At 36.9% G+C, this 14,444-nt stretch overlaps 1 protein-coding gene across 4 annotated transcripts in view; it reads left to right on the forward strand.

Moving 5' to 3' along the window:
* UBE2E2 (ubiquitin conjugating enzyme E2 E2) overlaps positions 1 to 14,444 on the forward strand; it is a 377,267-nt gene that overhangs the window by 279,333 nt on the left and 83,490 nt on the right. For all 4 annotated transcript variants that reach the window (XM_078072299.1, XM_078072308.1, XM_078072306.1 and 1 more), the window contains one exon: positions 11,348 to 11,480. In XM_078072299.1, coding sequence (XP_077928425.1) covers positions 11,348 to 11,480 — 133 coding nt within the window. The remainder of the gene's footprint in view (positions 1 to 11,347; positions 11,481 to 14,444) is intronic.

Consider the following 14,444-nt stretch of genomic DNA (forward strand, 5'->3'; position numbering starts at 1 on the left):
ATAACCCTTACTATGGGCCAGGCACTATTTTAAGCTGTTTATATGTATTAATTCATTTAATGCTCACATCAACTCTATGAGGGAGCCATCCTTTCAAAAGCAAAGGAACAATAGGAGACTAAATAACTTGCTTTCATTCACACAGTTAGTGGCAGAGCCAGGACAACCCCTGGCTGTCTTGATCTGAAGCCCACTGTCTTTACTATTATACTAATAGACTAGTGTTTTACTAAAGATGGTTATTTATTATTTTTCAGCAGACATTTACTGTGTATCTGTGTGTGCAGTTTGCTTTTGCCATTGACCTTTTAGTTGACCTGCTGGAAGAGAACGGTGATGGTGGGTCTTGGAGCCAGATAGCAATGTCGGGGATACAAAGAAAAATGCAGGTTGTAGGATACCACAGCCAGTATTTTGGGGAATAAATTAGACATAGGAAGAAATTATTGTTTACCATTTTCCTATACAAAAACAAAAGATGTTCTCAGCCAATGAAAAGTGTATTGAGTATATTGGAGGTATTTAATCTACTTGGAAAACAAATTGCCTTGATAATAACTCTATACAAATAAACAGATAAACCTTAACTATACTAGGAATAGTTAACTGTCACTAAGATCTGCCCCCTGGTAACTTTCAAATGGAATTTTTACTTTGACACAGTATTATAAATGTTAGAAAACAATAAAGCTGCATTTGGAATGATACCAGGGAACTTTACATTCTGTCCTCTGTGAATAGTAACATTTTTGAGAACTAAAGAATTTGGGGAAGGATTTGGCTTCCTCAGAACTGTGTAGGGCAACAGTGGCTTGCACTCTTGTCAAAAGCTCATTTAACCTGCAGGTAAGATCAATAGACATGTTAAAGCTGTACAGCCTTCCTATCTAACATGTGCATGGGGCGAAATTTTAAATAATAAAGAAATATTACCTGCTACATTGGCTAGCTCACATGCCGGTATTGTTCTTACAGTGCAGATAAGAGAGGCTAGCCCTGGAAATCCTGAGTACCTTGCGACCTTTCATCTCTTACGCAGAATAGAGAAAAGGCACAAGCATCAGGGTGGGAGGTGGGCAACAAAAGCAGTGTTGCAAGAAGTGGTATGCTTGCTAAAGAAATGGAAAGAGTAGCATAAGATCAGTATTTCTAGTTTGAAAAGCTAAAAAAAAAAAAAAGAAGAAGAATTGGGTAGCTAAAATAAAAATGGCTTTTCACCAAACCTAAATCTAGTCCTTGAAACGTGCCCAGGATAAAAAGATAAAAGAATGGGGCGCCTGGGTGGCTCAGTCGTTAAGCGGCTGCCTTCGGCTCAGGTCATGATCCCAGTGTCCTGGGATCGAGCCCCGCATCGGGCTCCCTGCTCGGCGGAGAGCCTGCTTCTCCCTCTCCCACTCCCCCTGCTTGTGTTCCCTCTCTCGCTGTCTCTCTCTCCATCAAATAAATAAATAAATAAAATCTTTAAAAAAAAAAAAAAAAGATAAAAGAAAACCCAAGTGTTAGTGTCGATCTCTGGTCTCCTGTCTTACACCGGGCAGTTCATCATAATGGTAACTATATAGTTTTTCCAGTTGAGTCTTCCTTTCTAAGTTGACAGTGGTTGTAAAACAGTAAGAGCCTCTCCTTAGGATCAGAGGGCTCAGGTTTTCTTCTATGGGTGTGGTCTTGAGCAAAGCACTTCACTTTGTAGAAACTTATCAGTTTTGAAATGAAGGCTTTGATAGAAATGATTTTCATTGGGAGAGGAGCTTTTTCATTTTTTGGAATTATCATCCCCCACCAAATACATGCCAAGAATCACTTCTGAAGGAGGTAATTTTTTCTAAAAGAAGAGGAGATGTTGAAAAGGAAAAAAAAAAAAAAAGGCTGCAAACAACTTGATTAACTTATTTCTAGAATCCTTTCAGCTAACTAAAGGATTAAAAATCCTATAATTCAGTATTTTAAGTAATAATTCAGTAATTTAAGTATTTTAAGATTGATTTTATGCCTAGTTGTCTAACTCAGTGAAATTCCAGTCCAGTTCTAATGCTTCTGCTTCTTCTGTGTTACGAAGAAAAGTTGAACTAGATGGTCTCCCAAGTCTTTATAATTGTAACCTTATTTCTAACAACCCACATATATAAAATAAGATTTGGTTCTTTTTGACTGTGACTGTCTTTGTCCTTATAATAAGTGAATGTGTCTTGTAAAAATGCAGCTTGAGAGGAAAAGGAACCATAGGCAGTTTTTCCCTATGGTCTTCCTTCCTGCTTCCCAATTTCTCTGTTTCTCCTTGCTCATTATTTCATACAGTTATGTCTTAAAATTTTAAGTCTGTTGCGCAGTTGCATACTCACTGCAATATATCACACATTGGGAAAATAAAATACACACAGCCACCCACCCACATACCATACACATAATATAGAAAGAAGCCTAAGGTGTCATCAGACAGTCACTGTGTCAGTCGTTGTTTCTCAGTAACTTACAGAGGGCTAGTTTTACTCACTAAGGACGCTATCTTATTAGCTACTGCCTTCCCTGGGAAAAGGAAGTATTGTGGTTATTAAGCTAATTTTATTTTGTTTAAAAACCTGTTTTTCTCCAGTTTTTTCGTCTCTGCTAGGTTGTTGACCCTCTTAACATAGGATACAAATTATAAAACAGTAGTGACTTTAAAGTACGATTTGGTAAAAGATATCTACAGTCAACTGAAATCTTGTTTTGTTTTTCACATCTCAAATCTGGAAAGTGTGATTGAGGACAGAGATCCTTCTCCTTAATTAAGCACTCATTGATAAAAAGTATAAAATAATTCTTTTTCTTGAAATACGTCAAGAATGAGGACCAGACTGCTAAGAACTGGAAAGAAAAATATATGAAGGAGAAAATATTAATCATTCAGTTCTGCTTAGAACTTAGTATACAAAATGGATCTTTTCTATCACCACTGTTGTATCCTAATCTCCTAAAATGTGGTGGACTTTGGTGTTACTGGTCTTCAAAAAAAAAAAAAAAATTACTGCATACAAATATAGGAAACCTCAGGAGTTTATGAAATACCATTCTTCATTTGCCCTCTCAAGAGCTATAATCCTGTCCTGTTTTCTCAATACCCTCTTAGCTATAGGGGATTTTTTTTTTTTTTTTTTCACTATCAGAATGAATTCTTTTTTTCCTATGACCCAAATAATGCTGTTTCTTAAGATTTCTTCTTTTCCAAGTATTAAAGGTCCCATAAATGACTTTATAATGCTGTGTTTACATAGGATGTTACCACTTCCAAAGGAGTACTTAGCCTTTGAGGGTAAAGGAGATGTCCCCAAGGAGAATGTAGCTAAATTGAGGCCTAAAGGACAAATAGAATGGTCAGACCTACAGAGAATCTTATCCAAAGCCAGGAGGCAAAAAAAAGTCCAGCTCCCTTGAAAGTTTTATAAGTAGGTCCAATATGACTGGAGAATGGAGCTGGAGGAAAGGGGAGTGGCAAGGGATGAGGCCAGAGAGGTCAGCTGGAGGCAGATCTTTTTGAAAGACTTTGTATGCTTCAAAGGAATTTGGGCCTGATCTTGAAGGTATTAAGAAGTCAGAGAAAGCAGGAAAACAGAAGATCCCATTTAAAGGATTTTCTGGAAATTGCCGTATCTGCAGTTTGGTGGATGGATTGAAGGAAAGCAAGACTGGAGGTAGGGAAATAGCATGTTGGTGCCATCATCTAAGTGAGAGCTAATGCAGCCAGTAGACAGATGATAGAGATAGCTTCTGTAGGCTTTGGGGAATTAAGAGAAGAGAAGGAGGAAGGAAGCATAGTCAAGGATGACTCTTGGGTTTCCTGCCCGGTTAGAGGTTCCATCAGTGTTAGATAGGTTGTCAGAGGCAGATAATAACATACCTAGAATGAAGATGAAGAAACAAGGTAACTGAGGGTAGAACCCCTAGGAAAGGAGACATTGAAGAGATGTTACTGAAGAGGACAAAAGAATTGGAGAAGTTACCCTAAAGTGTAGAGAGAGACTCTTGGAGAGATACCTGGGGAAGAGAGTTTTTTAGGAATCGGAGTAGAAGCTACAGTTTCAATAAAATGAAAACAAAAGGCACTGTTGGATTTAGCAACAATTAGGTCAGCTCATGGCCTTGAGAAAAGTCTGAAAACATTTTCCCCCTTGAATCTCCCCATTTCCACATGTTTTTTCTCATTTCATTCATACAGTGGTGGTATTTCCCCTCTTTAGCTGCTTTTCCTACTGTCCTTATCTGTAACTGGTCTGGGCCTTGCTTTCGTATTTTTTTAAAGGATGGGACTATTCTTTCCTTCCAGTTTGACATTAGAGAAACATACATTATTGTGTTATAAGCAGAAAGCTCAAGATTCCTGCAGCTGTTTACTCTCAAAGGGACTTTGGACATATGTGCAGCATGTCATTTGCCTGTGAACATTGTGCTCATCACCGAAAGGGATGAATTCAGCTATGTGGAATCTGACATATAAGCAGAGATTTCCAGAGCTCCTGAGAAATCCCTCGTACTGTCTTCTCTTCACCATTCTGTCCCCATCAATTTCAGGTTATTGTTGGCACATCAGAGATTCTCTACAAAGGCAAGTTTCTTCTCCTTTGGAGCCAAGATCCCTACATTGCCTGGGCTGCCTTACTCTTTTTCTATCTTAGAGTCGATGTTAAATGAAAAGGCAGCAGGCACAGCCAAAAACTCTTGGTCTTAGAGTCACAGCTGTGGCACAGCACACTGAAAGTATTCAGATGTATGTAAAACATCTTAGGATCTTAAATAAAGACACAGTGAGTGCTGAGTCCTTTTCAGCATTTTTATTGTACATGTGTAATATTTCATATGTGTAGAAGGGCTCATCCACTGTAGGCAGCAGCATAGAAAGCTGAACACAGGGGCGCCTGGGTGGCTCAGTCATTAAGCGTCTGCCTCTGGCTCAGGTCATGATCCCAGGGTCCTGGGATCCAGCCCCACATCGGGCTCCCTGCTCTGCGGGAAGCCTGCTTCTCCCTCTCCCACTCCCCCTGCTTGTGTTCCCTCTCTCGCTGTCTCTCTCTCTGTCAAATAAATAAAATCTTTAAAAAAAAAAAAAAAAAAAAGCTGAACACAGTTTACAAGGTTGATTCTCTAACAGAATTTCTCCAAGTGGCAACTTTGGTTACAACTAATTTGTAATTTGCTAACTGATATTTGCATTTTAATAGATTTATCTAATTGCATTTTATTTTGAAATGTAACTCTGTTAGCTGTGTTTATCTTTCTTCTTTAAAAAATAAAATCTGAAAATAAAATTAAGGGTATTGATCATTAAGAATACTGCAAGTGAGAAAACATTGCTAAATAACCACATACCTAAAAATCCTGACGTTAAATAAACATTCCATTCAACGCAAAATTGGATTTCCTGGAAGTGGCAGCTTTGATTTCTGATGGTTTCCAAAGTTCTGCCCTATCTAAATACACACCCTAAGATTAGATTGCAGGATGATGATGGTGATAATGGTGGTAGTGAAAATGATTATTAATGTCTGGGTCTTGGTAGCCTGTTTTCTAGTCCGGGGATCTTGAAACCCTTCTTTTAAAATCACCAGGCAATTAATCTTTTGAGTGTGGTGGTAAATTCTGTATGATCCACAAAGCATAACAACACCTAGAATAGCAGCAAACATTTGGAAGCATACTATTTGAGCCACTACAGGCCCCATTTTCCAAGCTCTACTAAAACTTCACTTACTCCACAAGGTTCGTGCTGTAATTGCCTCATTTTGTAGATGAGGAAACTAAGACACTGAAAGATTATATGGGGAGATTACATATTCACCCAGGGCTCTTACAGGCCTTACATGCTAGGACTAGGATTCAGAAAAGCAAGTCTGACTGAGAGTCCAGTCATGTTCTTCATCATCATTCTATAGTGCCGTTGGCTGCGGCACTAACTTTTATTTGGTCAGCTTGAGGGGGAAGTGATCATTGAAAATATAAGATGGTCTGCAGCTTCTGCTTCTCACTTTTTTGGTCCAAAGTATATAAAAGCTCATTCTTCTGTTTTATATAAATCCAAATAATTCTGACATATTAAAAAAAAAAACTCATTTGGTCAGTATGGGCTACTGGAGCTACTAGATCTGTATTGCCCAATATATGTGACCACTAGCTACATGGAGCTATTTAGATTTAAATTCATTAAAATCAAATGAAATTGAAAATCCACTTCCTCATTCTCACCAGCTCCATTTCAAGTGCCTGAAGGCCACGTGTGGCTAGTGATTACCATACCAGATAAGGATAAGGACTAAAACATGTTCATTATCACAGAAAGTTTTATTAGACAGCACTGCTCTAGAACAGTATTGTCTAATAGAAATACAATATGAGCCACTTGTGTAATTTTAAATTTTCTAGGAGCCACATTAAAAAATAAAAAGAAATAGGTGGTAAGTTTTAATATCTTTTTAATTCAGTGTATCTCAAATATTATTATTTCAACATGTAATTAACAAGAAGTAGTGATGTATTTTACTTTCCTTTGCATTGTCGTTGAAATTCGGTATATATTGTACAGTTACAGCATATGTGAATAAGTAGCCACATTTCAAGTGCTCAGTAGCCACATGGCTACCGTATTGTACAACACAATTCTGTACTTTTATTCCAGGATTTCTCAACTGAAACATATCAAAATGGGAGTGGGACAGAGGGCTGTGTAGTTCAGGAACCACTGCTCTAAGCTTTGGAACCGCAAGTGGTGTAGACATGCCCCTTGTAAGATGATAGAGGAGGCCAGACTGCTGAGACTTAATCTGTATATATTAGAGAAGTATTATAAGTTTTAGATGCATTTTAAAACACCAGTCTGTGTTCAAGATAGTTTGTTACTACTAGTATTTTTTTTTAAAGGCACATTTGGACAGTATAAACCAACTCAGAGGGGCGCCTGGGTGGCTCAGTCGTTAAGTGTCTGCCTTCGGCTCAGGTCGTGATCCCAGGGTCCTGGGATCGAGCCCCACATCGGGCTCCCTGCTCCGTGCAAAGCCTGCTTCTCCCTCTCCCACTCCCCCTGCTTGTGTTCCCTCTCTCGCTGTCTCTCTCTCTGTCAAATAAATAAATAAAATCTTTAAAAAAAATAAAAAATAAAAAATAAACCAACTCAGAGTGATAATGTTAGCTGTGTTATTTAATCCATTGTTGATAACAAGATAGATAGGTGACTGATTTCAGAGAACTAATAAAATATGGTTTTCTCACTGAGAGCCAAATAAAATTTAAAACGAGCACTAATTGAATGTAAATAATTTACAGGCATTGCCTGCTTTTGTGAGATATCTCTTGACTTCTATTTCTGAGTCCCTTCCTTGGTGGCACTATTTGGTGACTTCTCAGCCTAAATTATATAATTAACTGTGATGACCATTCTTGGAAGGTCATCTTAAAATTTCTCAAAGTGACTCAGAGAAATTATATCTTGGTATTTGGGAAACATGTCTATGCACATTGTTTCATAGCCGTGTTCTCACTGTGTGTATTTTTTAAATTAAATTTCTTCATCTACCTTGAAGTAATGTTGTAACTACAAACCTATAATTTACTCTACTTTTAAGTTCTTCCTTCTGATAAACTTATCTATTCATATTGGGTCTAATTATAGCTCAGGGCATAACCATGTGTATTATTCATCTGAATAAGTGAGCTTGTCTGGCAACAAGGGGCTATTGTTGCCAAAGCTTTGTTGTCATCTGACTGTATTCTGTCTGTACCTCACTGTCAGCTTCAGGAAAGATTAGGTCAAGAGAAACATGCAGCAGGAGTGTTATACTCTCGCCCCTTGCTCTGCTTCTCAGCACTTTGCAATAAACTTGGCTATGATTTTTTTTTACTTCATCCTTTTTAAATAAGAGAGATCAAAACTGGAGATAAAATTGAACTTTTCTTCGTTCCCTATCTTCAGAGCTATCCCATCACCCTATTCCTCTTTTCTCCTTTTCCCTGCACAACCACTGTCATGAATTTAGGCCTATCTTTCCAGTTCATTTCTTCAAAGACTTTGACATAGATATGTATCCATAAACAATATAAAATACTATTTTATATTTCTAGTTTATATAATAAGATCACACTGTACATATGCTGCAAACTTGCTTTCCTCATATAGCATTTTAGTAGACTTTTGGGACATCATTGTTCTTAATGTGAAAACTTGGTACATATATAAGAACATATCTAACACATAAATAAGTTATGAGACCTATAGTAAAACAGGTAACTCCTGAATCCACCATATATACTGAAAAGTAGAACATCACCAGAACCATTGAAGCTCCTGTGTGCTACTCCTCCACCATCTGATTCTACCCAGGAAACCACTCTTTTGAGCTTTGTTCTCATTCATTTTCTTGCTTATCATATATGTTTGTGTCTTCAACAATGTATTTTCTTGTTTGCTTGTTTTCAGACTTGGTGAAAATAGTATCACACTGTATATATTCCTTTAGACTTGCTTTTTTATTCAATATGACACTTTTAAGATTTATCCATGTTAATCAGTATGTTTTCACTGTTGTGTTGTATTCCTTTGGGTAAATTTATTCCTTTTTCTGTCAGTAGACATTTGTATTGTTTCCAATTTTGCTATTAAAAATAGTGCTTCCATGAACATTCTTGTATATGTTTTCTGGTGTACAGGTGTAAAAGTTTCTCTGGGGTATGTACCTAGGAGTGCAATTGAAATGTTGTAATATAGGAGTGTATAGATTCAGCTTAACTAAATAAGTCCACATTCTTATCCAAAGTGATTGAACACTCTTCAGCAATGTATAGTTCTTGTTTTTCCACATCCTCATCAGCACTTGGTTTTGTCACGCATTTATCTTTGCCTGTACATTGTGTAAAATAATATTGAACTGTAATTTTAAGTTTCATTTCCCTGATTTTAATGAGATTGGATATTTTTCATACGCCTTTTGGCCATTTATGTTTCTTCTTTCTGGAAATGCCTATTTATGTCTTTTCTAAGGGATTGCTAGTCTTTTTCTTATTGATTCATAGGAATTCGTATACTCTGGACACTAGAATTGTGTCAGTTTTATGTGATCCAAATATCTTCCCTGGTTTGTGGCTTGTCAGTCTCTTTAGGCAACCTCTAAAACTTCCGACTTTTGCATTGACGTGCTTAATCCATCTACAACAAAGGTTTGTATGTTTATTGAAGTAGAAATCCCGTTTCTCTATTTGCCATATACAAAAACTGTTTTCTTAGCCCCATTACTTCTGACATATATCAGATTCGTGTTAAGTATGTGGAAAAGTTTGAGGGATTTCTTTGAGCTTCCAAACACATTTCAGAATCAAGTTGTCAAGTTTCATTTTTTACGTAACTGTTAGACTTTTGATTGGAATTGCATTGGATCAGTTTGGGGAAAATTGACATCTGTAGGATGCTGGGTCTCCCTACTCATCAACTTGGTATCTCTCTCCATTTATTTAATTCTCTTTGTATTTCAATAAGTTTTATAATTTCCTCCATTAAAATCTTATATATTTTTATGAAATTTATTCATAGGTTTTTTGTTATTTTTAATACTATAAAAATATTTTAAAATATGTTTTCTAATTTTGTTGGTGTGTTGAAATGCAGTTGATTTTTCATATTGATCTTAAATCTAACCACTTTGTAAACTCTTTTAAGTTTAATAAATTGTGTATAGATTTTTCTGTGTACATAAATTCTGCAAATGCTCACAGTTTTATTTTTTCCATCCCAATCTATACCTTTTGTTTTTTCCTTCCTTGTGTCTTTCATACCTTGATGAATATGATTGCTAGTGCACGAATGATTAGAAGTAGATATAGTGGGCATCCTTATATTGTTCTTCAATTTTAAAGGGTGTGCTTTTGATATTTTGTCACTGAATATATTAGTTGCTGGTAGGTTTTTGGTAAATGCTATTTATCAGGTTAAAAAAGTTTCCATCTATTCCAGTTTGCTAAAAAAAATTTTTTATCATGAATGGCTATTATTAAGCCTATGGAGTACTTTTCCTGCACCCATTGAGATTATCCATTTTTTTCAACTTTAATCTCTTAGGTAAATTACATTAATAATTTTCTATTATTAAACTATCCTTGCATTCCCAGAATATATCCCAACTTAGTTAAGATGCATGCTTTTTTGATATACTGCTTAACAGTGAGGTTTTTGTAGATATAAACTAATTTCAAAATAAGAAAGAGTAGTAGCTAAATTTTTGTTGGCAATAAAATCTTCCCCAAAGGGCTGCCCACTTTGCTATAGGGTATGAGGGTAATTTATGGCTATTAGATGCAGGTATTAGCTTGATGTAGCAAAAAAACACTGAAAAGCTAAATTATAATCTCATTTGCCCTTCTGTTCACTTGAGAGATTATAATTCAGTTGACTCATGTGGGCCTTATTTTCCTCAGTGAGTTTGTCTGAGACTCAGAGACAGATGTTTACTACTAGTAGTCATGTGGCTTCACTTGCTTTCCTCTTAATCCATCATCATCAAACAAACATGTACTTACTAGGCCCTAAGACAAAGCAAAAATCTATTCCTCAGGGAACTTCTAGGGAGGGACAGAAAAGTAAACACTTTAAAAACAGTTATAGGGGATTCCTGGCTGGCTCAGTTGGTAGAGCATGTGATTCTTGATCTTGGGGTTGTGAGTTCAAGCCCCATATTGGGCAAAGATCTTACTCTAAAAAAATTTTTTAATTAAAAACATGGTTATAAAATGAAATAATACATCTTGTTTTCTATAGACCACACTATTTATGATACATGGGGGTTGAGGGGACAGAGATTCTTTGGCTGGAAAGAGAGAAAAGGGGAAGCTTGAGATGGGATATGATACTTGAGCTGAGTTTTATGAATGATGAGCATTTACTGATATCCATGAGCCTCATTTGTATTCTCAGTTGTTAACAAAGGAATTAGACTACTTTTTATTACACTTTTTTTCTCTAATGGCCCCTCTGTCTTCGAAAATTTGTCTCTTTCACCCTATGACTGTATCATCTTTTTCAGGATCTCACAAATAATTTCATGCTTTATTAAATATTTGTGCTCCTTCCTCTGGTCTTTGGTCCTAGGAATCTTTTGTTCAGTAGGTACAGAGTTGTGAATGGCAAGACAGAATCTTCCTTGTTCTGTTTTTTAAGTAATACCAACATCTTTTCTTTATAGAGTATTGATGATATTGACAAATGAATCATCATATAGAATTACCTGATTTGTTATGTTTTTGTGGAATTGCTCAATTTATTGTTACCATAAATAGAATTTTTTAAATTCCAGGGTTTACATAATCTCTAAGCACATTTCATTTGTATGTCTTATTTCAGTGCTGGACCCAAAGGAGACAACATTTATGAATGGAGGTCAACTATATTGGGACCCCCAGGATCTGTCTATGAAGGAGGGGTGTTCTTTCTTGACATTACCTTTTCACCAGACTATCCGTTTAAACCCCCTAAGGTCAGTATGAAGTGTTCATCCATTTTTAGCAATATGTATTGTTGTATATGTATATACATATACATATTCTTAAATATACATATCTAGGAATGCATGTCTATTCTGTTAACATAGACAACTTCCCAGGGCTAATTGTATGTAAAAGGAAACAGAATGTGAAAAATTATAGGCTATTTCCCTACCCCGTCCCCTTACTCATATTTCATTGCTTTTTCTCATCCTTTCTCAGTGTCTCCTTTCTGTGGTTTATGTTGTAATGTAACATAAAACAGCACAGTATGGGTGGAGCTAGGTGAGGGAGAATGGGCCTGCACCAGCCCTGCAACCCAGAAAACCAGACATAGCCTGAAGCTGGAGCCAGAGCCAAGCCCAGGAGCCAGACTAAATGCGGAGGGAGCCCCACTAAGGCAGGTCTCAGGGCACCAGCCATGGAGTGTTGATGCCTCCACGGTTCGGCTGTTCACATGAAGTATACATGCACTAGGAGGGAAAGTGTGACCTACAGAGACTTAAGAGTGATGCCAAGAAGATTTAGTGAAAAAGTATTTGTAAAAGTTGATTACTATAAATGACTGATTAATGAACCATAGGGGAATTTACACTTATTTAAGACAAGATTATATACTTTAAGAATTCTTCGCATTCCTTTCTACTGCCTGTAATTCAGTCATTTAATGAGTTTAAATTTATTCTCCACTTTGGAAGGGAAAAGACCCTAAGGACAGTGACTCTCTGCATTGGCCACCAAGAAAAAATTCTCATTTGGCCTGACTTTAACCTCGCAGTGCAGAGGGAAATAAAACTTGCTTGGGTTGTAGGTTGGAAGGGACAGTTTTAGAAAAGCAAAAATAGGACTATACCTTTAGCATGAATTTCTGTAATTCCCCTCCCTCCCTCTTACCCTTTCTCTCTTTTGTCCCCCTCTCTTCCGTTCTTCCTTCCTTTCCATTGACGCTTGGATATTGTTTTGTTACGAAAGCAAAAGCAATAACTATAATTTTACCAAAGAAGAAAGCAAGGCGCGGAGAAACTAAGTAACTTTCCCAGCATTACACAGCAAGCAAATAGTAGTGTCAGTATTTGAACCCAGGAAGTCTGACTCCAAAGCCCATGTTCATTTCTACATTACATGGTACATTTTACCCAAGCTGACAGAGCTGGTGGCACTGGTGATCACCCATACCTGCATTAAGTTGGTTTTCAGGGATGAAGCCATAGTACATCTAATATTTATTTTCTCCTTTCACTGGATGGGAATCTTTTGTCTTTCATTCTACTTGGGACCAGCCCATAAATCACCTGGAGTACTGACTGCACTGCTAGTGATGTGAGGACCTACCTCTGACAGCCTCTTCAGTAAAGGAAATACAGAGTGGGGAAGGGGAGGGACAATTCAGATCAGGCAGTTGGTGCTGCTTGTGAGTTTGGAATAGGCTGCTCTGTACATCTGAAATACACATCTCAGAAAATGTGTGGGCTTATCCAAGTTCTGCATGACAGAAATGTGTAGATTAAAACTAGAAGGGAGATCTAACAGATTAGATAGAATAACTCAGTTTCCAAAAAGGCCTCAATGGACTGAAAGGATAGTCCAAAACAAGATGGAATTTAACACAGCTAAATGTGTTCAGTGACAATCAGAAAGAAATCATGATGCATGAAGGAAAAACCTACTTTATTTTCATATAAATAAAATTTGTGGGCTTTTGGCTGACTACAATTCTGTGGGAACTTAAGGTTCTTGAAGCCTTAAGGAGACATTTTTAGGAGTACAATCCTCGGAACTCCGAACCATTCGCACTATATCTGGAGTGCCTCAGTCACCCCTAAGTTCTTCGTTTTGAGAACAAACAAGAATAAGCTGGGGAGAGAGAGTCATCTACATTCTTGAACTTCTTCACTGGGTAAAACACTACAGTGGGTATCAGTTGTGCCAACTCATTTCTTTTCTAAAACACCCTACTAAGGCTTGGGTTTTCCCTTTCACAGATGAGAAAACTTAGATGAGGCTTAGAGAGGTTTCCAATAATAGAGAACCAAGAATTTACTGATTTCCGACTTCACAGACCATGTACCTTCCACTGAATTATACACCGCTAACCTGGAGATGTTCGCTAGTAAGAATAGGATGTAGGAGGAATGTGATATCTGTCCTCGGATGTTTTAGGAACTATGATGTGGGTTAGGATTTAGGCCTTATTTTGGATGGCTGGATGGAACAAAAATAGAAGTAGGAGGGTGTCAGTTACTGGGAAGTAGTTGTTAATTCTTATGAGGAAAATCTGACCCACAGAGGCATAGTCTGCTTTTGAATAGCTCTATGTATGAGACAGTGGGCTTCCTTTTACTCAGAGTAAATACTGGCCAATATTTCTGTTTAAAAAAAAAGCAGAATTAGTACGTGTCAGGAATAGTACCAGAAAAAAATAAGTTCCTCCACTGAATGAATTTGAATAAACAATCTCTTAGGACAAAGGAAAAATTTAATTTTGGTAACTCAAATCACAATTTAACTGCACATTTATTAGAAACCTGTGGGAAGTTTTTGAAAGCAAATAATCACCACCTAATTTATCAATTTGAGAAGCCAAATTTTGTAGGCAGATATGCTATTCTAAGTGGGGGAAAGTTTGTGGGTGTCTTGGAAGCTGTTAACTAAAACAAAGGCATTTTTTATTAATACTTTTGAAGTACCATGTCTGTGCCTTTCTAATCTCCTATTATTCTAAATAGGCTGCATTTAGAATTGTCCTGTTTTTGTTTTGTTTTTTTCTGTCACCCTCGTCCTTTTCCTCAACCTTAGCCACATATTTTAATGAAACATTTCCCAGTGCTCTGAAGAATGAATCTGGATAGCAGTAGGTGTTAGAATTATTGGTGAGACCAGAGGTTCACAAATACATTTGATTGGCTATCTAATGGTTATCAGATATCCATACCATAAAATTAGTGTATAGCATAATG

This window comes from Halichoerus grypus, chromosome 1 (assembly GCF_964656455.1).
Source record: "Halichoerus grypus chromosome 1, mHalGry1.hap1.1, whole genome shotgun sequence".
In the NCBI taxonomy this organism is placed as follows: Eukaryota; Metazoa; Chordata; class Mammalia; order Carnivora; family Phocidae; genus Halichoerus; species Halichoerus grypus.